Genomic DNA, 27,887 nt, shown 5'->3' with positions numbered 1-27,887 from the left:
TTCATCATCAATCCACCCCTCCTTTTTTCTCCCTTTCTCTCTTTCTCTCTCTTTTTATCGCCTTTCCATTTTTTGTGAATGAAAGAAGGTCGCGAGCGGTCCCGGAGACTGCAACGCTAGGGGTCTAGGCGGCCGCGCCTTCGGAGCTGGCCGGGCGTAGCAGCGCGCCTTGCCCGGGTCTCCGCTCCTGCGCGCCGCCTCCAGCCTGCGCAGCCAGAGGACCCGCGGCGGCGCGGCGCGGCCCGGCCGCCCGAAATCGGGGCGGCAGCACACAGCTCGGCGCCGGCGCGCCTCCATGACATTGGGCGCCTGGGGCGCGGGGAGATGCTGATCCGGAAGAGGCGATGGTTGCAGTGGCGCGCGCGCGGCCGCTCCGGGCCCGCCGTTCTGCCTGGGCAGCTCTGTCCGAGTTTCTGATCTAACGCGCCCGGGCCCGGAGCCTGTAGCAGCAGCAGTAGCAGCAGTAGCTCTGCGGCGCCGGCATCGTCCTAACTTGCACGCGCGGAGTGACCCGAGACATTTCACTAAAATGAGCGTGCTTAGCAGGAAGAGATTTGTTCCTTACGCTAGAAATCACCCCGTCACATGTAGTGGTGTAAGTAAATGATTAATTTCTATTATGGCCGGGTTACAAGCAGCCTCTGGGAACGTGCGGCTTCGCCCTCCTGCGCCCTCTCGGCTCCCACTCTTCCCTGGGCTATAGTTTCGGCTGCTGGGGTCTCAAATGGGGGTGGGAGGGCGGCTAATATTTAATGGGTTTTTTTGTTTTGTTTTGTTTTGTTTAGGGAAAGGAAGATGACTTGATTGCCTTATCGTGTCGAGGCCTTCCCCCCCTTCCCTCTTTAAAATTGTTTTATTTTGTGTGTGCGTGCAGAGCAGCGTGTCAGGGAAAAAAAGGTCCAGAGTGGTGGAAATGTTTCCGTTAAAAACCAACGGGATTTGGGTCCTTTGCTCGTTGTTCCAGAGATCACTTTTAGCCCAACTCCACTGCAGTCTGTGCATCTGAGTTCTGGCAAACTACTGGCAGAAATCCTTAGGATTGATTGTTGGTATTTGAGAAGGCTTAGCCTGTGTTAGGCTTGCATTTTTGTTAATATGAGCATTTTAAGATCCCTTTGGGCCTTGCTGTCCACTGGATCTTCGGATGCATTCATCTTTCCATCTTCCTCCATATTACAATGTCAGTGACTTCTATGGGAGTTTCCTTTAATTCAAAGGCCACCTTCTCTGCTCATCTCTTCCCTATCCATTCTCCCCATCCATCCTCCTTTATTTGTACCTTCAGTTTTAGGGTATTCCTCCCTTTTGCATTTTGTAAGATGCAGGGTGTGTGGGATATTGGTTGCTAGGAGACAAGCCAGGCTCCCAGGGAGATTGTTTCCTTGACAACCAGACTTAGGGCAGCCACAGATGAACAAGCCTGCTATCAGCTGTGGAAGAGAAAGGGGGGCTTTTTCTGGGCTCTGCAAAGAGTGTGTGTAAGGGTGTGGGGGTGGGACTGGGAGCTGGTAAGGGTTGTAGCTAATCTGAGCACACCTGCCCTTTGGTCTGCCTTGAGTACAAAGAGCTGGGAGAGCAGTGGGCAAGAGGCTGTTTTCAAAAAGAGAACAGGGATAATGGGACAGGGTGGGGAGGGAGCACCTTGGTGACTCAGATCACTGAGAGAGAAGAGTGAATTGTGGGTTGTGATGCCCAGAGCAGGGTGGCAAGGAAGCTCTAGTTTGTGGAGGCTACTCAGGAGTCTCAGAAGGCATGGGGATGAGGCAATTGTGCAGAAAAGTCGTCATTGAAGGAGAGAGTGCTCAAAGGAAAAGGGAAGTTGAGTGGGTTATATTATACAGCATCAGTGATACAGTAAAGTAGCAATATTTTAGAGCAAAATAACATTATTGTTGGATTGGCATGCTATCTCCAGTACAAGATCTTTGTTTAAGACAGGCCTGATAAGACTAAGAGTTCTGCTGGCTCAATTGGGCCAGGCTATATCTTGAGGAGTGATATAATTACACATATAGATATGTAATCTAGAATTATATAATTCCACATTATGTAAGAAGGCAAGGACCTCCTTTCAGTCCAGCCTCTCTTGGCATGAATTCACCAAGATTCAGGAGACTTTCTTCCAAAGCCCTCGTACCCATTTTCCAGAAGGGCAGACTGACACTCAGACTAGTGAAGTGATTTGCCCTTTCCTAGATATGACAATGAAGTTTACCAGTCAGGCAGCTGGGACAGGGGTAGAGGGGGTGAGAATGATGAAAAGAGGGAGAAAGTGGAAGGATGAGCAGGGGAAGGGTAGAGAGGGGCCATCTAGTCTAAGCAGCAACCAGTAGGTCTGGTGTCCAAACTCACAGCACAGAGTGTGTCACTCTCCTACTTGGGCGGCTGTCCCTACTTAACCCTAGAGATGCATAAGGCAATTTAAACTCGAAGTGCTTCTGATTCTCAATTTCGTATTCTGAAAAGAGTACACTATCTCTCCACTGCAAATGGTGAAGATCGTTATGGTCATGGTGGTCTGAAAAGGGAAACCAAGTCTTGAGGGGATCGATACAAACTCTGGACAGAGAGCCAGGAGATGACCTGCTGGGGGGCATGCTGGTAACCACAGCACTAGCCCACCTCCTTATGAAACCGCATCACCTTGCTTATGTACTCATGTGTGCATTTTAATCGTAAACTTGCTAATACTGGACCAGCATTGCTCTGCTGTTCTGGCATCCTCCCTGCCATCAAGATGCTCCTGGACTTAAGAACTAAAGCTCCTCCATGCCTACTCACACCCCCACCTCTGCCTGCCTCTAGAATCTAAATTCTAGAAAGAAGTTCTATTGATAGTGGGTTTTCCTTTTTCTCCTACAGCTGTATATATTTGTATTTGGGGTTCTATCTGTTTTGTTCTTCAATCAATAAAACAGAAACCGAAACCCATCTTATTCCTCCCAGCGCCAACACATCCTCCAGGCTGCCTGCTTGAGTCTAGGAGCTGTCAAAGTAGGGTTCCTGGTGTTCAGCTCAGGCGAAAGAGATCCGGGAAGAGGCAGCATGTGGTTAGAATAAAGGTTATCCGCTGAGGAAGGTGAGGAGGGATGGAGGAGGGAGAGGAATGATGCAGACAGTTACCCTGGAAACTGGGGAGGGACCTGCATGGAGACCCTTGTTGTTCAGGATCCAGAGCCTGTAAAATTCCAAGAAGGAGGAGGCGTTGTCTCATTGAGAAGTCCTTGCTGCACTTTTTGCTTAGGTTGCTGAGATGTATCCACTTGCACAAATTCCAGTTGCCACCGATATTTGATATTTCGATATTTCGGGTCTGCATTCCTGCATGCTGGCAGCCAGTTACACCAGGCAGCAGCGGAGCTGCTGGTGGCCAGGCTCTTGGGCTGGGTGGCTCAGCAGTGAGGACACCTGGGCAGTCTCCAGGACTCCTTTGAGTTCAGCCTTCCTTGGCCTAGGATGGATTTCTCCAGGTTGCTTTAGCCCCCTGTGGACTTCATGCACACAGGGTATGTGAGCAGGGGCAGGCCAATAACCCTGGCCAAACAAAGGCTTAATAATGCTTCCTAATAATGCCTGCCTTGCCCCACCTCCTGAGAGGGTGGGTGCCAGCAGGGAGGCTGCCAGCGAAAGCCCCCTCAAACCAAGGGCCCCTCCTGGTGACAGTTTTTAAACACTGACATGACATTTTGATTACAGAAGGTCCTTCTATTTGTTAATTTGAGCCATCCCTCTCTAAGGGAGGACAAACCACTTCCTCTCTGCCCAACACAGGAGACTAAGACAAGCACTTGCCCAGAAATTCACGCATTGTCAGAAATTCTGACCCTGTGCTCCTTCCCCCCAGCAACCCCATTATCCTTGCAGCCAGTTTAGGGAGTGTGCGAGGAGTGTCACCTGTCTGGGGGCTTCCAGCCTGAGTCCTCCTCCTTAGGGATGGGAGGTGCAGAGGGGTTGTAGCTCACTCTCCCTGAGGCTGGCTGCAGGGCTTGGACGACAGGCCTGGGTAGGGGATGGCAAGGCCCACTGACCATGGCGTGTGCTGTCACAGGCCCATGGTTACCTCCCTCTACATCTTAAGACTGAGCCAGCCACACAGGCCATGTGACAGACCCAGAGGAGGAAAAGAGGGTCGGCCTGTGGGCTGCTCGGGTGCATCCAGAGCCTCTCCACCAGGAGGGTTGGGAGGAAAAACCCTGGCATCTCCATCAAGGGGTCTGGGGGCTTGGAAATCCACAACCAGAGAAGAAGAGAGGCAAAGGTGGAGGCCAGGAGAGCTGCCTCCCAGCTCTTGACAAGCCCATTAAATTTTAAAGTGGCCCTGCCCTCGGGCATGCTGGGAAGGGGTGGGGACCTGGCCCTGACTCTGCTTCTCTCAGCTGTTTGTCACAACCCTGCTGGCAGGAGGAGCAGGGATGACGAGTGAGCTTCCCAGGAAGATGCTCCTCTTTCTGGGAGAGAGGGGACAGGCCCCGGGCAGGCTCTACGTGGGGTTCTCCCATGGGCCTCCTCCATCCAGAAGCCCAGTTGGAGGGTGGTGGCAACCAGTGGAAGACAAGTAGTTCATCTGGTGGGAGGGCTCCTCTCAGCTTGAAGGGGTGCCCCGCTCCTCAGACTCCTGCCGAGCTGCTGCCCAGAGACCTGCCCACTCCTTTCTCCTCCTTTCTGCTCAAATTCTGGCAGAGGGGGTGGCCCCGGCCTAGGAGAGCTGCTGGCCCTGGCCCTCTGGGAGGTGGTGTGCAGAGCCATCTTGACCACTCTCTCTCCCTCAGGTCCCAATTAATGGATTCTGACATGGATTATGAAAGACCAAACGTAGAGACCATCAAGTGTGTTGTGGTGGGGGACAACGCCGTGGGCAAGACCAGGCTCATCTGTGCCCGGGCCTGCAATGCCACCCTCACCCAGTACCAGCTGCTTGCCACCCATGTGCCCACAGTTTGGGCCATCGACCAGTATCGGGTGTGCCAGGAGGTGAGGCTGCAAGGCTGCCGGGCAGGGATCCACACTGTGCCTCTGGGCTTCTTTTCAAGTCCTTGCTTGGTGTCCCCAACCCTGGCCTGTGCTGAGGTCACAGAAGCCCCCTGGGGGTAGGGTAGGGCAACTGAAGAGGAAGGAGCCCGCCCCAGTAGGTTGGGGGTGGGGGGGTCCTCCACCATTTGTGTTTGCATGGCTGACCAGACGCCTGGGCACAGTGCCTTGTGCAGTCACAACCCAAGTAATGGGGAGCACTAGGGGATGGGGTGGGGATTTGGGGGAGATGAGAGCTGAGAGAAGGAGAGAAGCTGCCTGCTGATGATACCAAAAGGTCAGAGGCTCATAAACAGGTGATGGGCAGGTAAAGCTGGACACAAGGGCAGGCTCCCTGAGGGAGACTTTCTACACCCACAACTGTCCGCTCTCTTCGAGTCTTAGAGTCTCTTTCCTTTCTTCCTGGCCAGCTTGGAGGATGCCTTTGCTACTGGGTCTCTGGAGAAGGCCCCTGGTAGAAGGGCTGTGTGGGGTGCATGGGGAGGTGCTAACTGTACCCTGCCACACCCTGTACTGCCTGGGACCCCTAAGGGGGAGCTGGCACCACCCTGAGCTGACCTGCCTGGGCCCCGAGAACTGCCTTCCAGGCCAGTCACACTCTCCCTGCCCCAGTAGGTTCTGGAGCGGTCCCGAGATGTGGTGGACGATGTTAGCGTCTCCCTGCGCCTCTGGGACACCTTTGGAGACCACCACAAAGACCGTCGCTTTGCTTATGGAAGGTAGGAAGCCCTGCTGTCTGAGGGAGCTGAGGGTGGGTTGTCTCTGCTTTCCAAGGAACGGAGCAGCTCCGGTGCATTTCCACTGGGAGGAAGGAGTGGGCGGGGCGGGGCGGGGTGGGGCGGGCGGGTCCTTGCAGGGAGGCAGCGGAGGTGAGAGGAATAGGTCGAGTCAGGAAGCTTCCTCTCAGCCCTAGGCCCGCTGCCCACTAGACTTTGGGCAAATAGGGAAATTGTTCTGAGGTGACTTTTCTCAGCCTCAAGATGGTAAAAATGATAATTTCCAACAAGATAGCCATCATGTCAAAATGAGAGTCTTTGAAAGTTATAAATTGCTAAATTAGAGACACATATATTAGATACTTTTATGCATTTTGGGTGAGATCATGTGAGTGCATCACAGGACAGATGCGTGCCGGTCACATAGGGCTGTGGTAGTGTGCTGTTCTCCCTTGTTTCAGGGGCAAATCACCTACTGCTAGCTTTCTCTGCCCCAACCTCACTCTCCCACTCCAGGTCCGACGTTGTGGTTCTGTGCTTCTCCATTGCCAACCCTAATTCCCTCCACCATGTTAAGACCATGTGGTACCCAGAGATCAAGCACTTCTGCCCCCGAGCACCTGTCATCTTAGTGGGCTGCCAGCTGGACTTGCGCTACGCTGACCTGGAGGCTGTCAACAGGGCCAGACGGCCCCTGGCGAGGTAGGGATGCGGTGCCTAGGAAGGGGCGAAGAAGAGGACAGAGGGAGGGGGTGCGTGTCCCCACAGCTCCCTGCTCAGCCCTGAGGGAGTCCACTCAGCCTTACGTCTGTCCTCTGTCTGAAGCAAGGGAGCCAACAGCAGTGCTTCGTCTTTTATTCAGTTCTTTGTCTGTCCATCCATTCCTCCATTCATTCACCTATCACACACAGTGTAGACAGTGCTGGACTAAGCAGCGTGAGTCGAGAAAGAGACAGTTTGCGTGAAAAGGGCTTAGAATCTTGCTGGAAGATGAACTTAATATGAGAACATGTTAAAAAACCAATGTAGAAAATTTGCATACTGTCTGCCAGAGTGGTGGTGAGTGACAGCACTACTTTGAACTGGGAAATCAGCAGGGCCTGACAGACACGAGAGGCGTCTGGGAAGAAGAGGGGATTCGAGGTAGGCCTTGAAGGACTGAGTGGGTTTGGTTAGAGGAGAAGGGGCAGAGACTCATGGGAATTGAACAGGGCAGGGGTGGGGCCAGTGATACAGATCCTGAGCAGGGACCCCCCCATCCCCACCCTCAGCCCGGGGAAGAACAGGCGGGCCCTAGGGAGTTGCTTCTCCCTGTCCCCCATCCTCCACCACCAACATTTTGCTTTGCCTTCTTGAATATACCAGACCCATCAAGCCCAATGAGATCCTTCCCCCGGAGAAGGGTCGGGAGGTGGCCAAGGAGCTGGGCATCCCCTACTACGAGACCAGCGTGGTGGCCCAGTTCGGCATCAAGGACGTCTTTGACAACGCCATCCGCGCAGCGCTCATCTCCCGGCGCCACCTGCAGTTCTGGAAGTCCCACCTCCGCAATGTGCAGCGGCCCCTGCTGCAGGCCCCCTTCCTGCCCCCAAAGCCCCCTCCCCCCATCATAGTGGTGCCCGACCCCCCCTCCAGCAGCGAGGAGTGCCCTGCCCACCTCCTGGAGGACCCGCTGTGCGCAGATGTGATCCTGGTGCTGCAGGAACGGGTGCGCATCTTTGCCCATAAGATCTACCTCTCCACCTCCTCCTCCAAGTTCTACGACCTGTTCCTCATGGACCTGAGTGAGGAGGAGCTGGGGGGCCCCTCGGAGTCAGGGGGCCCCCACCCAGAGGACCGCCAGGCTCACCCTGACCACCACCACCACCACCACCACCACCACCACCACCACCATGGCCGGGACTTCTTGCTTCGGGCGGCCAGCTTTGATGTGTGTGAGAGCATGGAGGACGGTGCGGGCTCCAGTCCCACTGGGCTCCGGGCCTCAACCAGTGATGGGATCTTACGGGGCAACGGAACAGGGTACCTGCCAGGGAGGGGTCGTGTGCTGTCTTCCTGGAGCCGAGCTTTTGTAAGTATCCAGGAGGAGATGGCAGAAGACCCACTGACCTACAAATCCAGGCTGATGGTGGTGGTAAAAATGGACGGTTCCATCCAGCCGGGGCCCTTCCGGGCTGTTCTCAAGTACCTGTACACGGGGGAGCTGGACGAGAACGAGCGGGACCTCATGCACATCGCCCACATCGCTGAGCTGCTCGAGGTTTTTGATCTGCGCATGATGGTGGCCAACATCCTCAACAACGAGGCCTTCATGAACCAGGAGATCACCAAGGCCTTCCATGTCCGCCGGACCAACCGGGTTAAAGAGTGCTTGGCAAAGGGCACCTTCTCAGGTAGGGAATGTGCTTAGGAACTCAGAGCTGGAAGGCAGGGAAGAGTCCTCCTTCTAGCCTTCTGCGAGTGTAGGTGGGTCTGGTTAGCACTCGAATGCTCATGTCCTAGAGCCTAGACTGTGGTCACAGAGCACTTCCCAGCTTGTGGCTACAGCAGGAAGCATGTTGTCTGAGTCCAGTGTTGACCCTTGGCAGTGGTTGTCCCCCATTCTTTCACCACATCCTCACGTGATGCCTTGTCTCTGCCTGGACAGATGTGACCTTCATTCTGGATGACGGCACCATTAGCGCCCACAAGCCCCTGCTGATTTCTAGCTGTGACTGGATGGCAGCCATGTTCGGGGGGCCATTTGTGGAGAGCTCCACCAGGGAGGTAAGCCGGGCTGGGTGGAGAGAGCAAGACCTATACTCTTGGTCTCTCAGGCATCTGTCGTTTGATGGTGCTGTCTTCAGCGTTCGCTGTGTGCCTGGGATGGGCCTGGGAGAAGCACTTTTAATACATTATCTTAGATCGTCTCACGCATATTCTTGTCTGTGGCTTAGCATTCCCACTTTATACGTAAGGGAAGTAGGGCCCTGAAAAATGAATGACTTGTGCAAAGTTATATAAGTAGAAAGGAGAGGCTAGGACTTGAATTTAAGACGTCTGATTTTTTGCTCTCTACATTGTACCGTGCTTTGTCGCTGACACATAAGAAACAACTAAAAAAAAGTTCAGTGTATTCCAGATTGAACCCATCATTGTTTTTATTTTTAATTTAAATTTTGTTTTGTTTTTTTAATATATATATTTTTTTATTTATTCATTTTAGAGAGGAAAGAGAGAGAGAGAGAGAGAGAGAGAAGGGGGGAGGAGCAGGAAGCATCAACTCCCATATGTGCCTTGACCAGGCAAGCCCAGGGCTTTGAACCGGTGACCTCAGCATTTCCAGGTCGACGCTTTATTCACTGCGCCACCACAGGTCAGGCACCATGAGATATTAAGACAGTGTACTTTATGTGAGAAGGAATTTAAGTTTGTGTTCCTTGTGGGTTACATTTTGGTAGGAAGCTGTGGAGAGGGGGCTGGAGTTCAATTCTCTTTTCATCTGACATCGATCGCGCCTTAGAAGTCATTTAAAGCAAGTGGATGTAAGGGTGTATTATTTCCCTTTAGCTGCACAAAACCACAAGTTGAACCCCTCTGGTACACTCAGCTTCTGAGCTGAAAGCCGCCATCCGGCTGGCTCAGCCTAAAGCCAGGTGAAGCCTCTTCCCCACCTCGTGATTGCTTTGTGTCACAGCTAGATGCTCCTTCATCAGTCGGGTTAGGTTCCTTGCTGTTTTAATGTGCAGAGTAGTGTTGGGCATAATCTTCTTTGGGTAGAAAATAAACAATAGCTAATTAGGACTCTGGGCGAGCTCACAAGTAGGCAGAGTGCAATTATGCCTTTGGACTTTGACCAAGATGCCAGAACAGATACCTCAGGTTTTACAGAAGGATCACTCAGTTCCGCACTGGCAGAGGCTGGCCTCGCGCCAGGCTTTGGGAACACGTGTCCTCAGATCCCAAGTGCTCAATGGAGATGACCTATGAAACCCCTGTTGGTGACGCCATATATGACACCACGTAACAGAAGAAGGGAGAATGAGTTTGGGAATCTTGACACTTGGATGTTCAGGGAAAGCTTTGATGTTACTGCTCAGAAGGGCTGAGAGTGATTCACATGGAGACAATCGGGAACTGACCTTTCATTCTCTAGAATTCTTTTTCTTTGTCATCTCATTTGAAACACAAGGACAGATTGAAGGAAAGAGGATGCTTCAAATTCTTTTTTTTTTTATCATTTCATGCATTTAATACTTATATAAGAACAATAAAAGAGGTACATAAAACTAGATTATGTTATAAGAAAGAGTTTTAAAATATAAATTAAAAATATTAAATAATACCTGACAACCAAACTATTATTTAGGATATTTCCCTATTGCTTCTTGATTGTTGTCCTCACTTGCAATTTTCTGCACCTAATGGAAGGAATGAACATGACTATGGGTGCTTAGAATGCGCTGTTGCACAGATGAACATTCAAAAAGAGTAAGAAATGTAAATTTGTGATTTCCACATTGAGCGGCTGCCCAGGCGCCAACCTTGGAGAGAACCCTGATTTTTTTTTTTATTATTCATTTTTTAGAGAGGAGAGAGGGAGAGAGAGAGACAGAGAGGGAGAGAGAGAGAGAGAGAGAGAGAGAGAGAGAAAAGGGGGGAGGAGCTGGAAGCATCAACTCCCATATGTGCCTTGACCAGGCAAGCCCAGGGTTTCGAACCGGCGACCTCAGCATTTCCAGGTCGACGCTTTATCCACTGCGCCACCACAGGTCAGGCAAGAACCCTGATTTCTTAAAATTAATTTTAATGGGGTGACATTGATAAATCAGGGTACATATGTTCAGAGAAAACATCTCTAGGTTATTTTGACTTTTGATTATGCTGCATTCCCATTACCCAAAATCCAGTTGTCTTCTGTCACCTTCTAACTGGTTTTCTTTGTGCCCCTCCCCTCCCCCAACCCCCTCCCTCTCCTCCTCCCCACCCCGTAACCCCCACACTCTTGTCCATGTCTCTGAGTCTCATTTTTATGTCCCACCTATGTATGGAATCATATAGTTCTTAGTTTTTTCTGATTTACTTATTTCTCTCAGTATAATGTTATCAAGGTCCATCCATGTTGTAAATGATCCGATGTCATCATTTCTTATGGCTGAGTAGTATTCTATTGTATATATGTACCAAAGCTTTTTAATCCACTCGTCCTCTGACGGACACTTGGTCTGTTTCCAGATCTTCGCTATTGTGAACAATGCTGCCATAAACATGGGGTGCATTTCTTCTTTTCAAACAGTACTATGGTGTTCCTGGGGTATATTCCTAAAAGTGGTATAGCTGGGTCAAAAGGCAGTTCGATTTTTAATTTTTTTGAGGAATCTCCATACTGTTGTCCACAGTGGCTGCACCAGTCTGCATTCCCACCAGCAGTGCAGGAGGGTTCCCTTTTCTCCACATCCTCGCCAGCACTTATTCTGTATTGTTTTGTTGATGAGCACCATTCTGACTGGTGTGAGATGATATCTCATTGTGGTTTTAATTTGCATTTCTCTAATGATTAGTGATGTTGAGCATTTTTTCATATGCCTATTGGCCATCTGTGTGTCCTCTTTGGAGAAGTGTCTATTTATTTCTTTCGCCTATTTTTTAATTGGATTGTTTGTATTCCTGGTATTGAGTTTTACAAGTTCTTTTTTTTTTTAAATACTTTATTGATTTTACAGAGACAGGAGAGAAATGGGAGCATGGAATGGGAAGTAACAACTCATAGTTGCTTCAAGTTAGTTGTTCATTGCTTGCTTGCTGTATGTATTTTGACCAGGGAAGCCCAGGGTTTCAAACTGGCAACCTTGGCATTCCAGGCCAAAGGTTTATCCACTGCGCCACCACAGGCCAGGCAAGTTTTACAAGTTCTTTATAAATTTTGGCTAATATATTCTCCCATTGTGTAGTTTGTCTTTTTATTCTGTTCTTATTGTCTTTAGCTGTGCAAAAGCTTTTTAGTTTGATATAGTCCCATTTGTTTATCCTTTCTTTTATTTCACTTGCCTGTGGAGACAAATCGGCAAATATATTGCTGCGAGAGATGTCAGAGAGCTTACTGCCTATGTTTTCTTCTAAGATGCTTATGGTTTCATGGCTTACATTTAAGTCTTTTATCCATTTTGAGTTTATTTTTGTGAGTGGTGTAAGTTAGTGGTCTAGTTTCATTTTTTTAAGGGGAGAGAGAAAGACGGGGATGGGGTGGGGAGCAGGACGCATCAACTTGCAGTTAGTTGCTTCTTATATGTGCCTTGACCGGCCTGGGGTCATTAACCAGTGACCTCAGCATTCCAGGTTGACATTTTATCCACTGTGCCACCACAGGTCAGGCCCATCACTGTTTTTATTTTTATTATTTTTATTTATTTATTTTTTGTATTTTTCTGAGGTTAGAAACGAGGAGGCAGTCAGACAGACTCCCGCATGCCCACCGGGGGCGATGCTCTGCCCATCTGGGGCGTTGCTCTGCTGCAACCAGGGCCATTCTAGCGCCTGAGGCAGAGGCCACAGAGCCATCCTCAGCGCCTGGGCCAACTTTGCTCCAATGGAGCCCTGGCTGCGGGAGGGGAAGAGAGAGACAGAGAGGAAGGAGAGGGGAAGGGGTGGAGAAGCAGATGGGCGCTTCTCCTGTGTGCCCTGGCCGGGAATCGAACCCGGGACTTCCGCACGCCAGGCCGACGCTCTACCACTGAGCCAACTGGCCAGGGCCCCCATCACTGTTTTTAAATGTCAGTTTTATTATTAAGGCATGGTGAACTTGACAACAGATCAGGAGGAAATTGCCATTGAAATGACAGGTTGTAATACTCATCCATCTGATAAGAGAGGTGTGTGTAGCAGAGGGGAGGCACGTGTGGAGGCACCAGGGTTGGTCAGGAGATGGCAGCAAGGGGCACTGTGGCCCACAGTCTTTATTGTGGTTCCAGGGGAAGACAGGAGGGCCAGGCAGGGCAAGTTTTTAGATTGGCTGGTTTGATCCTTTCAGCAGGCTCTGGGGCATTGGGACTGTCCTTAGTCATCTGGTACTTGCGCAAGGGTTATTAGGGCAGCTAGGAGTGAGAGCTAATAAGGGAGCAGTGGGGATATGGATTCTGGATTGATTGGTTTGCATACAAAAGGCATGCTTGCAAACCACTCATTTACTGTCTCTAAGAGTTGCCTAGCCCAGGTAAGGATAGTCCCTTGAGGGTCAATAAGGCTCCAGATATCAAAAAATCAAAATACAGAAAATAAAGTGTTTCATATAGTCACTTTTCCCTTTAATTACAGACAGTCTACTCACCTTAGACAGAGAGAGTGGCAAAGGGGCCTATCGGTGTGTCCTTAGAAATACTCTCTGAAGTCTTTTGTTTCCTTTGCATTCTCCCAGCTAAGCCGAGTAGCCTAAGCCATGCCTCTGCACTCCTGGAACATTAATTATCTATCACTTGGCTTTGCAGTTAACAAGGTACTACTTTGTGCAACTGCTCAAAGTGCGGAGTGTCCACACAGTTTTCCTGGCTGGTCTGTGATGTCTTGAGCATGGGGACTAGGTCTTTACTCCTGCCGATACCCTCTCACCCAGCGCTGGCTCCTTCATAAGTGCTCACCAAGCACCTGAACGAAAAACAAGACCAAGAACAATGCAGCCGAGTCCCTGTGACACAGGATAGGAATTGCCCAGGATTTCTGGAGAGGAAGTCCTTATGGAAGAAAGGCTAAGCGGAGGCTTGAGATTTGAGTCGGTCTCTGACTCTGGTGCGGGCGGGAGATTGGGGTGTGTTAGGTGAGAGACTAGGACCTCTCCGGAGCCCCAGGGGCCAGCCAGCCCTGAGCACTTCTGAGTACCACAGAGGCAGCTGTGAGGCCGATTCCCAGCACAGCCCGAGAGACTGGTGTCTAACGAGAAAGCAGTTTTTGTAGCAGTGCTGCTCCAAGGAGATCCCAGAGACCCAAAGTAGCAGCTTTGAGAAGCCAGCTGATGTTGGCTTACTCACTCTGCGTCCCACTTGTACTGCTCCCCACAGGGCTGGGAGTGGCCAGGGTGTTGGTGTAGGTGACCAGAAGGGCTCCTTCAAGCATCCTCCAGCCAGCACGGCTTTGGAAGATGCCAGGCAAACCCAGGCACTTTTAAAAGCCATTGGAGTCCTTCCTGCTCACTGGTGCTGCTAATGAATGGGCTTAGCTCAGGCTGTTGTCTGGGATTGCAGGCCTTTTCGGGGCTCCTGAGCGGGTTCTAGGGCAGCACAGGGGTGGCTGCCTGTTAGGGAGAGACAGCTGTGGGGGCCAGGGCCGTCTGAGTTTCTCGGAACTGAGTGTCCCCCTAACGCCAGCCCTCGCTGCGGGCTACTGCGTTCCGCCCCCACAGGTGGTGTTCCCTCACACGAGCAAGAGCTGCATGCGGGCCGTGCTGGAGTACCTGTACACAGGCACCTTCACCTCCAGCCCCGACCTGGACGACATGAAGCTCATCATCCTGGCTAACCGCCTCTGCCTGCCGCACCTGGTTGCCCTCACAGGTACCTAAGCAGGGTGCTGAGACCTCCCTGGGGAGGCGCCAGGGGGACCCCAGGAGTGCTGACTTCTCACCTGTCTCCTCTTTGGGGATAGGCCAGTAGCACCAAGGGACCTGTTTACATAAAGTGAAGCATATTGATGCACACTGGGGATTGGGTGAGGACACGGGTACAAGGAAGCGTGTGTGACAAAGATGCTCATTGGGGTCACTGGTAGGCCATCTCCGAGGGTGATTCTGGCCCATCCAAGCGTGTCCCGTGGATGATAGTGCTGGTGCTCCGGGCAGCTGGGCTTCACCCAGGCGAGGCTAAGAAGTCAGAAGGGGTAGAACGCAGTTCTACACATCTTCCCTGTGGTCCTCCTCCTGCTCCTCCTCTTCCTCTCCTTCCTTGTTTTGTCACATGAATATGCTGGATGTGTTCTTCCGTATTCATTTCCTTTTTCTTCTCCTTCATTCGTTTCTCTTCCTCCTTCTCCTCCTCTGCCTCCATTTTCTCTTGCTTCTTCCAGAAACAGACAATGAGCACTGACCTCTACTCCCAATTCCGTGTAAAGATTGTGAGAGCCGGAGCTCCGCTTTTAGAGGGGACCGACCTCAGATACCCTCAGGTGGAGCGGGGACTGAGGCAAGAGGGAAGCCAAGCGGCAGGCAGTCAGGTCCCAGGGGCGGGAGAGGGAGACGGTGCCATCTGAACCATGAGAGTCTGGGGCCAGCGAGGCAGGCAGGCAGCTCCTGATGCTGCTGGAATTGGAATTTGCGTGGTATTGGTGTCAGTATTGGTACCAACGCTGATGCTGCTATCAGGGTTGAGATCTGGGCATGTCAGTGGGTGGGCAGAGAGCAGGGCTTCTGATGTGGAGTTGAGGTTCAGGGAAGGCCCTAGTGTCAGAGCTGCTGGGCCCCTTAGGCAGATCATCAAGTTTGAGATTCAGATATGTGGGAAACATCAATCTTACGCTGAGAAATGGCTATGGTGGGGGTGGAGGGCTTGGTCATAGTACAAAAGCAGAAATCATTGATCAGAACAGGAAGGTTAAAGGCAGAGCCTACAGAGCAAGTCCAGGGGCCCCAGGTGGGGACACAGAGGGTGTTAGGGCAGGAAACAAGAGAAGCTTCCATAGATCACAGCTAAAATAGTATGTCTGTCATCCACACTGTCCATGACAAGTAGTGGGGTCTTCCCATAGCAGATAAAGCTGTCCAAACTCTTGGACCAAGTATTCAGCTTTAGAAAGACTATCTCCAAAGAAGTGACTCAAAAGGAAAAAGTGTATAAAGATACTTCTATAAATTTGTTTCACTGTGGCAGGAATCACAGACAAGTCAAACAGGCACTCTTAGGTAAGCCATCATGGGTAATTTTCACAAGGTAGCCATTAAAAATGTTAAACAGCACAGATGCATGAGAAGGCTCATAGAAAAGAATGTTGGATGACTTTTCCCATGAAATGGTCTCTGCATACCAGAAAACATGTACAAAGATGTGTTTGTTGTATACACCTTTTGATGATTAGCAGAAAATTCCAGGTATAGTTTGGTTGGTGATGCTTTAGGGTTTGTGAGATAGGCTTTCTCCGAAGTTATAAATTCAAGCTTAAAACTTTTTTGTTAAATATAACACAAATACACATATGTTCAACTTAATGAATTATTATAAAGCACAATGACCCACATCAGGAGCTAGGACCTTCCAGCCACACCAGAAGCCCCCTGCTTTTCTCTCCCAATCACAGTCCTTCCCTCCTCTTCAGAAGTTACCACTCTGCCTATTACTCATTGGGGGGTACTTCTTATGGCTTCACTTCCTTGCTATTCTTCATAGTTTTATCATCAAAATGTACATCCATAAACACTATAGCATGGTTTTATTTTTATATATATCTTTTAAGTTTCTTCTAACCTAAGGGTACCTTGTTCATTAAAACAAGTTCCTGCGGCCCTGGCTGGTTGGCTCAGCGGTAGAGCGTCGGCCTGGCGTGCGGGGGACCCGGGTTCGATTCCCGGCCAGGGCACATAGGAGAAGCGCCCATTTGCTTCTCCACCCCCGCCCCCTCCTTCCTCTCTGTCTCTCTCTTCCCCTCCCGCAGCCAAGGCTCCATTGGAGCAAAGATGGCCCAGGCGCTGGGGATGGCTCCTTGGCCTCTGCCCCAGGCACTAGAGTGGCTCTGGTCTCAGCAGAGCGAACCCCCGGAAGGACAGAGCATCGCCCCCTGGTGGGCAGAGCTTCGCCCCTGGTGGGCGTGCCGGGTGGATCCCGGTCGGGCGCATGCAGGAGTCTGTCTGACTGTCTCTCCCCGTTTCCAGCTTCAGAAAAACAAAAACAAAAAAAAAACAAGTTCCTGCAATGATTTGTTGGGAAATGCCCACTGACCTAGCAATCTAGATTTCGGCTGATTGTATTCTATAGTGTGCCGTATTCCCGGTCACAGTCACGTCCAAGTCTCTTTTTGATGAGACTACTTTACAGTTGTTTCCATTTTCATCAAGAAGCCTGAATTGTCTGCTTTCTCTCTTTTTGTGATGTTATCAGCCATTGAGTATCATTGTCTGGTTCCATTAACTTATTAGGTGTTGTGAAATGGTAATACTCCAATTCAGTTGTTCCTTCTTTGTTTATCTGTTGGAATACTTCTAAAAAGAGAAAAACTTTGCCCGGGCTATGGTGCCACAATGAGGTAGAGCATTGACCTCAAATGCTGAGGTTGCCAGTTCAAAACCCTGGGGTTGCCCAGCCAAGGCACATACAACAATCCATAAATCATTGAACAAATGGAGCTACTATGAGTTGATACTTCTTGCTCCCTATCGCTCTCTCTCCTCTCTCTGTAAAATCAATCAATAAAAAAATTTAAGAAAAGAAAGAAAAACTTCCCCCTGCCAACCGTTTGATTAACCAGTGATATAATTCATGTAGGAAAAGTGGGGGAGTGCCTGGTTCTTTCCTTTTATTTACCGGATTTCAAGATAAATTTGTTCCCTATGATCCTTTGAGGGTGAACAATTAGATTTTTGTTTTTATTTTTAAGTATTAATATGATCTGAATGTATTCCATCAGTTTCAAATATTTACAGTGGTCCTTACTGAAGCTCAAATTCTTTACTGGACCTTGAACCAGTAGCCATCTCTTCCAGTTGGCTCCAGAGTCTCTATGAAATGACAGGACATTCAGGTTCATCTTGCTTGTTTCCTGCCCAGACCTAGAAGCAGTCATTTCTCTGTGACGTCCTGGTTTTTGATAGCTGCACATACCATTCTGATGTTGCACTGGGAATGCTCCTTGCTACTGCAGTGGCTGTTGTTGTTGTCTTTCCAGGGGCTGAGCTGGGAAATATATTTACATTTTTAAATATAAAACACCTCAGGAATTTATACTGATAACTGTTCAAATTCAGGACTTGAAAGTGTTTACTTGTTCAATAGAAGAGCTTTAACTTAAAATGCAACATTAGTATACAATTTGTTATAAAATTTAAACTAATACAAACAACTAGGTTGAAACCATCTTTCTAATTCATGGTTCTCAGCCAACCTGAGACCTCATTCCCTCTCCTGGCAGTCTGTGTGTGGCTAAGTCTGTCGGGGGTTTCACTCTGTGTGCATCGGTCTGTTTGGTGCAGCTTATCTAGCTGGAAAAAGTCCCCTTGGCTGACACTAATGTTCTTCACTTCCTACCCTCCTGCACTGGGGAAGACTTGCTCCACTCCCAGTTTCCACCATGGTGGGTTATTTAACTCGCCTGTGGCCTTTTCTGGGCCTGCTGGGACTTGCCCTAGGCCTTGGTCTCTCTTTACCCCGCAGTCGGCCCCTGCTCGGGGTGGGGGGCTGTGGAAGTGAGCACATGGCCACTCATGTGGTTCTTCAGCTGATTCTGGCCATGTGTGTCACAGAACAGTACACAGTGACCGGGCTGATGGAAGCAACTCAGATGATGGTGGACATTGATGGGGACGTGCTTGTGTTTCTGGAACTGGCTCAGGTATGATGGCGGGGGGTGGGGAATCTCTGCAACAGTCTCAACTCTGGGCTCGCTCTGCCCGTTAGCAGCAGATGGGGAGGTGCTGGAAGCTGGTAGGTAGGAAGGGCGCCCACTGGCAGACTCAGTTTTCTGACTAGGTAGAGTCCCTCTCATCCTCCAGGCCAGAAGGCGCACCCCGACGTGGCAAGAGGAGACACTGCGTGCGTGGTGGGACTGAGATTTTAGGCACCAGTGGGTGCCAGGGGAGCGAACACCAGTCTCATGTGTAGACGTGGCTGCCGCCTGCCTGAGTTCATTTAAGGGACACTTAGTACTCCCCCTTGAAAATTAACTGCCCACCTCCTATTCCTGTACATACCAGCAAAATCTCCCACATCAGCCTTCAGAGTGTCGGAAATTCTACCATTAAAGGTTCGTTTATGAAGTTGAAGCATGGCAGATTCCAGGCTCCAAGCCTTATTCTCAACACCTTCGTGCAGACTGCTTTGGCCCCTAACGGGGAGGAGAACAGGACCTGGGGTGAGATCTGAAAAGGGCGGACACGGTAGGAAGCCGCCACCCACAGCTTGGGGTTTCCGTGGGGTTTCCATGGCACAGGACAGAGTGAGGTGGTGGTGGTCGCGGCGGCGCCAGGGGACCACCGGCCGTGGTCTCACAGTGTTGTGTGGGGGCCTCGCGGTGGGCGCTCTCCCGTGTGTGCAGGTCCTTTGCACACCTTCTCACAGTGTTGTGTGGGTGCCTCGCGGTGGGCGCTCTCCCGTGTGTGCAGGTCCTTTGCACACCTTCAGTGAAGCCTCAGCTTGGAGAGCAAGTGTGGCTGTCTGTGCCGACCCCCCGCTGGGTCCTACACAGATGCCCTTCTGTGTTTCCCCAGTTCCACTGCGCATACCAGCTGGCCGACTGGTGTCTCCACCACATCTGCACCAACTATAACAACGTGTGCCGCAAGTTCCCCCGTGACATGAAGGCCATGTCGCCAGGTGAGCATCCCTGGCAGGACCTGCTGACTCCCATCCCCCTTCACGCTGAAGGACCCTCAACTTGGGTCCAGATCTCCCACCTGACCCCCATTGCTAGAGATCCTTGGGCCTCATTTGACCTTGCAGAGGGGGAGTAGCCTGCAGAGGTGCACCCTGCCGAGCAGAGGGGCCCAGTAAAGCACTGGCCTGATGGGCAGGGTAGCTGGGAATATGTGCACCTCACTGTACCTCTCTGGGCTTCCGCCTCACAGGTGCAAAGAGGGGGTTGGACTGGAGGAATTTTTTCAGGCTTTTTGGACAGAACTCCACAATAAGAACTACATTTTATATGTGACCCGGTACCCATATAGAAAAATACATAAACTCTTTTTAATCCTGCTCATGACCTGCTACGCTAGTCTCAAAGCCTAAGAATGGGTACATGTCACGGCTTGGACAGCACAGGTCCGGATAGCTTCTGAGGTCCCTGTCGCTCTGCCTCTGCTTAATTAATGCATCAGGTCCTGGGGCCTAACGGGAACTGCACGGGCACCAGGGAGAGGTGTCCCTGGCCTCCCTGAGCTCCTGCCACTCTGTGTCCTTAAGGTCTCCCTGGGCTCCCTCCACTCTGCTGAGACCATCTCCTCTGCTACTGGTTGTCTCTGAACCCCACCCATTCTCTCACCCCATTCCATCCTTTTTTTCGGATATTTTCCTTCCTTCTTTCTATCTGCCCTTCCTTCCCCTCCCTCCCACCCTCTTCTTCCCTCCCTCCCTCCCTCCCTCCCTCTTTCCCTCCGTCCTCCCTTCCTCTCTCCCTCTATTCTCTCTTTCTTTCTTTAATTTTTATTGATTGAATGATTTTTAGACAAAAAGGAAGGGAGAGAGAGAGAGAAAGAAACAACTATTTGTTGTTCCACTTTATTTATACATTCATTGCTTGATTCCGGTATGTGCCCTGACCAGGGATTGAATCTACAACCTTGACGTACCAGGATGTTGCTCTAACCAACTGAGCTACCTGGGCAGGGATAGTGTTTTCTTTCTAAATCACAGTACCAATCACTTCATTCTCCTGATTTCAAACTTCCCATGGTCCCCCATGCCTTTCAGAATAGGCCCAGACCTAGCCTAGCCTTCTCTGGTCTGACACTCCTCTCTCTTGCAGCCCCACACCCCCTTCTGCTCAGAGCCTCAAGTCTATCAGGCGCCGCTTTTACCGGCACCCCAGCTCTGCTGCACCCGCTCCCTCCCTTGTTCTTTGTCTCAGCCTATCTTCCCAGTACACATGAAGCTCCCATTGAGACCTTCCTGTGGGACTTTCTTTAAGGAGTTCTGCAGCCAGACTGGGGGCTCAGTGATGGCAGGGACTTGGCTTATGGCCCCAAGGACTGGGATGGATGTGTTCCTTGCTGACAAAGCCTGCTGCAGGTTCCCAAGGCATCAGCGTGGGGGTGGGTGTCCCTGGACACCCTCCACATCCCAGCTCTCCTCGCGCCCCTTGTCCTGCCTTCCTTCTAACCATGCCCTACTGTGTTCCGTTCCAGAAAACCAGGAGTATTTTGAGAAGCACCGGTGGCCGCCTGTATGGTACCTGAAGGAGGAAGATCACTACCAGCGTGCACGGAAGGAGCGTGAGAAAGAGGACTACCTCCACCTGAAACGGCAGCCCAAGCGGCGCTGGCTCTTCTGGAACAGCCCCGCCTCCTCGTCCTCCTCCGCGGCCTCGGCGTCGTCTCCGTCTTCCTCCTCGGCTGTGGTCTGAGATGCTGCCACCCTCTTCTGACCCTGCTGCTGTTGTGCCCACCTGCCCTTGCCCCTGTGCTCTCTGCATCACCCCCTCCACCTTCCAGGGACAAGGGGACCCATGTAACCAGGACCCTGAGGGTTCAGCTGTTCTCACCAGCCAACATAGCTCAGCAAGAGAGGAGCTGCGCCTTGTGGGTCAGAACAGGGACCCCTGAAGAGGTCCTCAGTACTGAAGCAGGGCAGGGAACAGCCCTGAGGAGGTGGGAACAGGAAAGAGCCAGGTGTTGGCAACTTGTCTGGGTGTAGAACCCTAGAGTCAAAGGGAAAATTCTTCCAGCCGTGAGAGTTGCGGTGTGCGGCAGTGCGCAGAGGGGGTCCTGCCTCTATTGGCCATGTTTTTCCACCAATGGACTTGAAGGTTACACATGTTTTGAGGACATTTCCACAGGGAGCCTGCTCAGATCCTCACTGGGTAAGTCAGGGTAGACATTCAGCCTTCAGAGCCCGGCTCAAGGCTCCCACTTCCTGAGTGCCGCTGCCGGAGGCCCTCATGGGAAGGCTTTGCTCCGCTAGCATGCCTCCTGGGGCTGTTGGCCTCCGGAGCCGCTAGAGGGTGGTGGAGTTCGCTTAGCGCTCCAGGCTAGAAGCAGGGCCTCTTGGTTCATCAGAACTTCTCCCTCTCCTGTTCTTCACCACTCTGAGACAGAACTGAAGGGAACAGGGGGGAAGGAGGAAGGGGACGATGGGAGCCTAGACACAGTAACCCTGTGCTCCTCTGGTTAGCACAGCTTCTCATAGGGTAAGACAAAATTAGCAAAAAAAAAGGCAACAAAATCACCACCAACAAAAACAATCTAGCCTCTATCCCCTTAAAGAAAGAACAGGAAAAGGACCCTTGGCTTACATTTTTATAAAACTAAACAGGAGCCCCCATAACGATGAGACAAAGGTTTAGATTATAGAGTGGATTCCAGTGCCTACCAGGAAAGGACTTTGTCACCTGCTGTGACTAAGGGTGCCTTGCCTGGCCTGCTGGCAGACTCTGGGGGCAGCACAAGTCTCATGCCTGGGGTGGAAGGGACGGGGGGGGGGGGGGGGGGGGGGGGGGGGGGGGGGGGGGGGGGGGGGGGGGGGGGGGGGGAGGGGGCTCAGGGTTCGGACATGACATTAGGTGGTTTTCTTGCCCATCATGAGAATCAGGTTATCCTCGTTTCAGAGGTGATGCCACAAGCTGTGAATGTTTTGAAGGGAGGGTTGGGATAGGGGTCAAGGGTCAGGAAAAAGGTCACTGACTTGGGAATAGGAATGAAGGATCATAGGACAGGACTTTACTTAGTGATGTTTTGGGATAAATGGAAAGGAGAAAAGGGAGAATTGAGCTGGTGCCGCTCCAAAGGGAGTCCAGAAAAGAGGCGGGATGAGATGAGGATGCGGTCAGCCGCCTGCAGCCCCACAGGGGAAAGCGGGGCCGCAGAGGCCCTCCTCTCTAACCCTGACCATATTTTAACACCACATCCTTTTTAGACTTAAAAGACAGAATCCCTCTGATGGGAGGAGGGGCGAGAGAGACACTGAGCTCCTGGGCTCAGAGCTGGGGAGTCACCTGGCCTGAGAAGGAGGGACTGGTTTTAGGCGTCGGACCCTGGGGTGGGTTCCACCCTCAGGAGTCAGGCTTTCTGTGTGGGCGAGAGCGAACACAGAAACAAAGGAGATCTCTGGGTGCCAAGACCCAGGGATCTGAGGTTAAATCCTTGTCAGAAGAAGCAGCCAGGGGTGGCAGGTCAAGCAGGCCTAGAGCAGCTGTGAGCCTTGTCTGAACCCCAGAGTTCTTTAAGGGCCGAGTTTGCTTCTGCTCCAAGCCCTCCTCCAGGGTGGCTGCCAGGTATGCCAGACCTGTGCTGCCCTCTACTGGATGGCCGGCCTGCCTTCACCGAGCTTGCAGTCCATGGCCTCTGGGAAGGAGAGGGGTTGCAGTAGGGTGGGAACAGCTTTACATCCAGCACCTTTGCTCTGGAGAAATAGAGGAGCCACAGGGTCTCCCAGGAACTCAAGTGGAAGGGAGAGACAAGGCCTAAACCCCAAGGGGAGGGGAAATGGGTGTCCATGAGTTTGTAGGGCTGAGCCCTCCGGCCCACTGAAAAGGCGGATGCAGAAAGGCCATTGGGGAGAGAAAGTGAAGGTGACTCCGGAGGTGCAGGAAGCCACAGGAGAGAGCCCACAGATCCACCCCAGCAACCAGGGCCAGCTCACCCCTCAGGGATCCACCACCCCTTTCCATCGGCTCTCAGAGCTGGTCTGCGCCCTGCGGGAGCCCAGTAAAATATAACGCAGAGACCAGCTGGGGAGACAGTGGGGGAGCCAGGCCAGGGCTGGGGTCCCTCCTCCAGTGGGAAGGGCATGGAGGATGAGGGGCTGTAATTCCAGTCCCCCATGAACCTGACACAATTCGGAGTCTGAGTAGGAAACCCACCCGTGTGGGGCTAGCCTGACGGCATCGCAGGAGAAATAAAGGAGCGAGTCCCACAGAAAGAAGACACAGCCCTGTACTCCTGTCACTCAGAGCTGTTCCAGAGGATGGGGAGGCGAAAAATAACACCTCTTTTTATATAAGGTTTCATATTTAACTTGGTCATGAATTCATAAATACATGAGTATTTTGTACCTAATAGCTTTCCTTGCATTGTTTGACATTTCCAACAAATTCTTCAAAGGTGGCGCCTCCCACTGGAGAAAAGCATGAAGAGACACCAACCACTAATGAAACCCCTAAGTGCTCACTATGTGCCGAGTGCTCCTTGGACTGGACAGAAAACAACAGACAACTTCATGCTTTCTTGAAGCTGGCCTTTTACATGAATAAACATGGCCAAACACTGATAATAAGGCCAATAATTGAGACAGGCACTCAAGTTCTCTGAGGAAGAGAGAACTAAGCTGAAACCTGATTGACAAGTCATTCACATCTTCATTTGAAGCTACCAGGGCAGTGTCCTGCTCAGAAGGAACAGCAAGGGCAGGAATTGTATGTTTTAGGAAAGGGAGGAGGCATCGGGGTGGACCTCAGAAGGGAGTAGGAGAGGGTTGTAAGCACCAAGGCCATGGAGGTTGTGACCCCACCAAACTTGACCAGACACTAACACCCTGAACATGTTGAAAATGTTCCGGCAATCTAATTTTGGGCGCAGCTACACCAGTTTTGGAATAAGACACACACAAACCTTTGAGATTGAAAAGACCATACACACCGAGAACTACGTCCATAATCCTCTCCTGATGTGGCTGGAATACTGAGAGAGAGGTGTGGTGGGAGGAGGGCCAATATGCTTACAAAGTATGTTAGAGCGATGCAAGAACAAAACTTAAGTATTAGCCATTCTAGGCCCAATTCTCACAGTATTTAAGAATATTTATTTGTATTTCATGCAGGCACATGGGTAAGTGACACCAGTCACCTGACAGGGGTTGAGAATAGGAGCTGGAGACTCGTGTGGGTTGGCATGGGCTGCAGGGACAAAAGAGAAAATACTGCACTGCTACTGGGAAGATGGGCAGACCCACTTTGTGAACATAGTCCCCAACTTCCTCCCTGGGCTAGGCATGTGGGGACACTGGTCTGTGTCATAGGTTCTCATGAGTTCTCACTTTCTCTCCCTCCTGGCTGTAGGGAACATGACTTATCTAATAGCATCAAAGACTAACTCACTGCTGCAATTCATGTTTACAGACTAATCAAGTCTTGAATAAAAAGTAAATGGAACCTGACCGGGTGGTGGAGCAATGAATAGAGCATTGGACTGGGATGCAGAGGACCCAGGTTCCAGACCCCGAGGTCACCGGCTTAATTGCGGGCTCATCTGGTTTGAGCAAAGCTCACCAGCTTGGACCCAAGGTTGCTGGCTCGAGCAAGGGGTTACATGGTCTGCTGAAGGCCCGCAGTCAAGGCACATATGAGAAAGCAGTCGGTGAACAACTAAGGTGTCACAATGAAAAACTAATAATTGATGCTTCTCATCTCTCTTCGTTCCTGTCTATTCCTCTTTCTCTCTGTCTCTGTAAAAAAAAAAAAAAAAAGAAAGAAAAAAGTAAATGGAGTCCTGGCCAGATAGCTCAGTTGGTTAGAGCATCGTCCCAAAGCACAGAGGTTGCCGGTTCAACCCCCGGTCAGGACATATACAGGAGCAGATTGATGTTCCTGTCTCTCTCTCTCCCTTCCCCCTGCCTCTCTTTAAAATCAATACAATAAACATTTTTAAAAAAGAAAAGTAAATGGAAGAAAAAAATGGAAAGAAAATATTAGTGCTACATTAAACAAAGATGTAACACAATTCATGAGCACCATCCACTCTTTCCCTCTAAGACCAAGGTGGACAGCAGGAACAGATCCCTGTCCCGTTCCCTCTTCCTGAAGCCCAGATGGGGCTGAAGGTTCACTAATGTGACCGGAAATGGCACAAGACTTAGAATGTACCTCACCTCATATCTAACCCATTGCTCACCCCACCCACATCCCTAAAGAGAAGGAAGCCCACTCATGAATGCTCAGTTCAGGGACACCCAGACATAGGGCTGTACGTGGATACCACTTCTCTGATCATTTGTAAACATCTACCTATAAATATTCAAATGCCTATATAATTATCACATGTCAAAGGTCAAAACTGCACATGAGGGAAAACTGGGACCCACCAACACCATCCCCAATAATGGGTTTTTCTCCTTCGGCTCTGTACTTCTCATTTTAGGGTTACCATCTCCCATTCAGGTAACACATGTGATCAGTCAAGTAAATACATTTCCAAAAAGTCTTCCATGCATATAAATACACAAATAAATACAGGGCTGGACAAAAGTAGGGTTACAGTTGTTTGTATGGGAAATAATACAATAACTAATAAATAATAATACAAGAATAAACGCACATATTCACAATTTTGCCACACCCTATAAAAATATAAAAACATGCATACCCATTAGACATAAAGACATATAGCACCCAACCTGTGGTGGCGCAGTGGATAAAGTGTTGACTTGGAACACTGAGGTCGCCAGTTCGAAACCCTGGGCTTGCCTGGTCAAGGCACATATGGGAGTTGATGCTTCCTGCTCCTCCCCCTCCTCTCTCTAAAATGAATGAATAAAATCTGAAGAAGAAAAAAAGAACACACAGCAACATGGATGAATCTTCATAACTTTTTTTTTTTTTACAGAGACAAAGAGATAGATAGGGACAGACAGGAATGGAGAGAGATGAGAAGCATCAATCATTAGTTTCTCGTTGCAACATCTTAGTTGTTTATTGATTGCTGTCTCATATGTGCCTTGACCGTGGGCCTTCAGCAGACTGAGTAACCCCTTTCTCGAGCCAGCGACCTTGGGTCCAAGCTGGTGAGCTTTGCTCAAACCAGATGAGCCTGCGCTCAAGCTGGAGACCTCAGGGTCTCGAACCTGGGTCTTCCACATCCCAGTCAGACACTCTATCCAGTGCGCCACCGCCTGGTCAAGCAACATGGATGAATCTTACAATGCACAAAATAATAAGTAAAAAGTACAAGTCCGTTAGAATGAAAAAGTATATGAACTACAACAGCTTTCAGTGCACATATGAACATACACTCTTTAGAATCTTACACACATTTCTGAGTTTAAAACAGCAAACATTTCATAGAAATTACTTGAAGTACACTGAAAAAGTTCTAAAATATTTCAAGAGCTGCAGGCTTTTGGACGATAAAACTTCTTCCAGTGCTGGTCAAGTAGTGGCTGTGTCTTCTATTCTAGTGTTTGGTCTTGCTCTCCTTTCCAGGGAAAAGGTAAACTGGGAAAGCTCTGGTCTCCTCAAGAGTCTTTTCCTTCTTCATAGACATATTCTCCAGACCTCACAAGGTGGTCCTGAATCTCCTCTTTTGCATTTCTTTCCCCCAGTTTTTCCAAGGCATCCAGCAGGATGTTGACTGAGGCAGCCCGTCCCATGTTGTTGAGCCAAATCATCAGCATTTCATACAAGGCTTCCCCTGGGTTCAAGGTGGTCCGTGCTCTGGCCACCTCGATGTCATTGGCCTTGAGGCCCATCAACCTCATAAGAGGTCTCCAGGAATTAAAGGGCACGACGACTGGGAAGTAATCGAAGAACTGCTTCAGGGCTAGGTGGGGAGAAACCACAGTCAGGTGAAGTGGGACACCCTTCAGAAGGGACAGGCCTAGCCTGGAGCTCCCCCTGCTGGTAACCTGCTGCTCTGCATCCCCTACCAGCTTCCAGGACAAACTGGGCCTTAGCTAAGCCCGTGGCCCTATGAGGTGTCGAGGTCAACAGAGAATCCTGCCCTAAGGGGAGGCTGATAGCCCACCTGGGAGGGGAGATGGATGTCATGGAGAAAGAGAGAACAGTGTATGGTAGGAGACAGAGGGTAGGACAGACTGTGGTCCAACAGGCCTTCAGAGGAGGAAGCCTGCACTTATCCTAAAAGTAAGGTCCCAGGGCTGCCACCTGTGCACCTACACACAGAGCAAAGGCCTGGAGCTAGGAAGATCGCTGGCTTCAAACCCAGCTCCGTCTCACCTAGCAAACTGTGGCAGAGTGAGATAGGGACAGACTCTGAGCAAGAATTTAACCTGCAAGACAGAGCAAACCACACCTGACTCATAGAACTGTACTGAGGATTAAATGAGGCATGCGTGGAATACGGTGCACAGTACTGACCCATAGAAATATAGGTTAGCCAAGAATACCTATTTATATTTTTCTAAGAGCTGAACTTAAGAAACAGAAAGGAACAGGTGATATTAGTTTTTTTTTTATTTTTCTTAAGTGAGAGGTGGGGAGGTAGAGAGACAGACTCCCACATGCGCCCTGACTGTGATCCACCTGGCAAGCCCATTATGGGGTGATGCTCTGGCCATCTGGGGCCCTTGCTCTGTTGTTCAGCAACCGAGCTATTTTAGC

General features: G+C 50.5%; 2 protein-coding genes across 3 annotated transcripts in view; one reads left to right on the top strand and one right to left on the bottom strand.

The window, feature by feature from the left end:
• RHOBTB2 (Rho related BTB domain containing 2) lies at positions 1-25,034 on the top strand. 2 transcript variants are annotated; one of them, XR_010730319.1, is made up of 11 exons: positions 1-595; positions 4,770-4,971; positions 5,644-5,747; positions 6,261-6,446; positions 7,110-8,137; positions 8,392-8,510; positions 14,113-14,263; positions 18,151-18,239; positions 19,114-19,219; positions 20,746-21,419; positions 23,659-25,034. XR_010730319.1 is itself a non-coding variant. In XM_066267471.1 (10 exons), exons 2-10 carry the CDS (start codon positions 4,780-4,782, stop codon positions 20,961-20,963), a joined length of 2,193 nt encoding a protein of 730 aa, XP_066123568.1. In that variant the 5' UTR covers positions 1-595; positions 4,770-4,779; the 3' UTR covers positions 20,964-22,030. The 2 variants fall into 2 exon arrangements, 1 of the variants encoding a protein (XP_066123568.1); XM_066267471.1 differs by lacking the exon at positions 23,659-25,034 and having other exon boundaries at positions 20,746-22,030.
• Positions 25,035-25,183: 149 nt separating this feature from the next.
• LOC136319337 (tumor necrosis factor receptor superfamily member 10A-like) overlaps positions 25,184-27,887 on the bottom strand; it is a 28,261-nt gene continuing 25,557 nt past the window's right edge. Inside the window, exon 11 of the mRNA XM_066252638.1 lies at positions 25,184-27,087. Within this exon, the coding sequence (XP_066108735.1) occupies positions 26,783-27,087 (305 nt within the window). The 3' untranslated portion in view covers positions 25,184-26,782. The remainder of the gene's footprint in view (positions 27,088-27,887) is intronic.

Source organism: Saccopteryx bilineata, chromosome 1 (assembly GCF_036850765.1).
Source record: "Saccopteryx bilineata isolate mSacBil1 chromosome 1, mSacBil1_pri_phased_curated, whole genome shotgun sequence".
NCBI classification, from domain to species: Eukaryota; Metazoa; Chordata; class Mammalia; order Chiroptera; family Emballonuridae; genus Saccopteryx; species Saccopteryx bilineata.
This window is presented reverse-complemented; position numbering and strand designations above follow the sequence as displayed.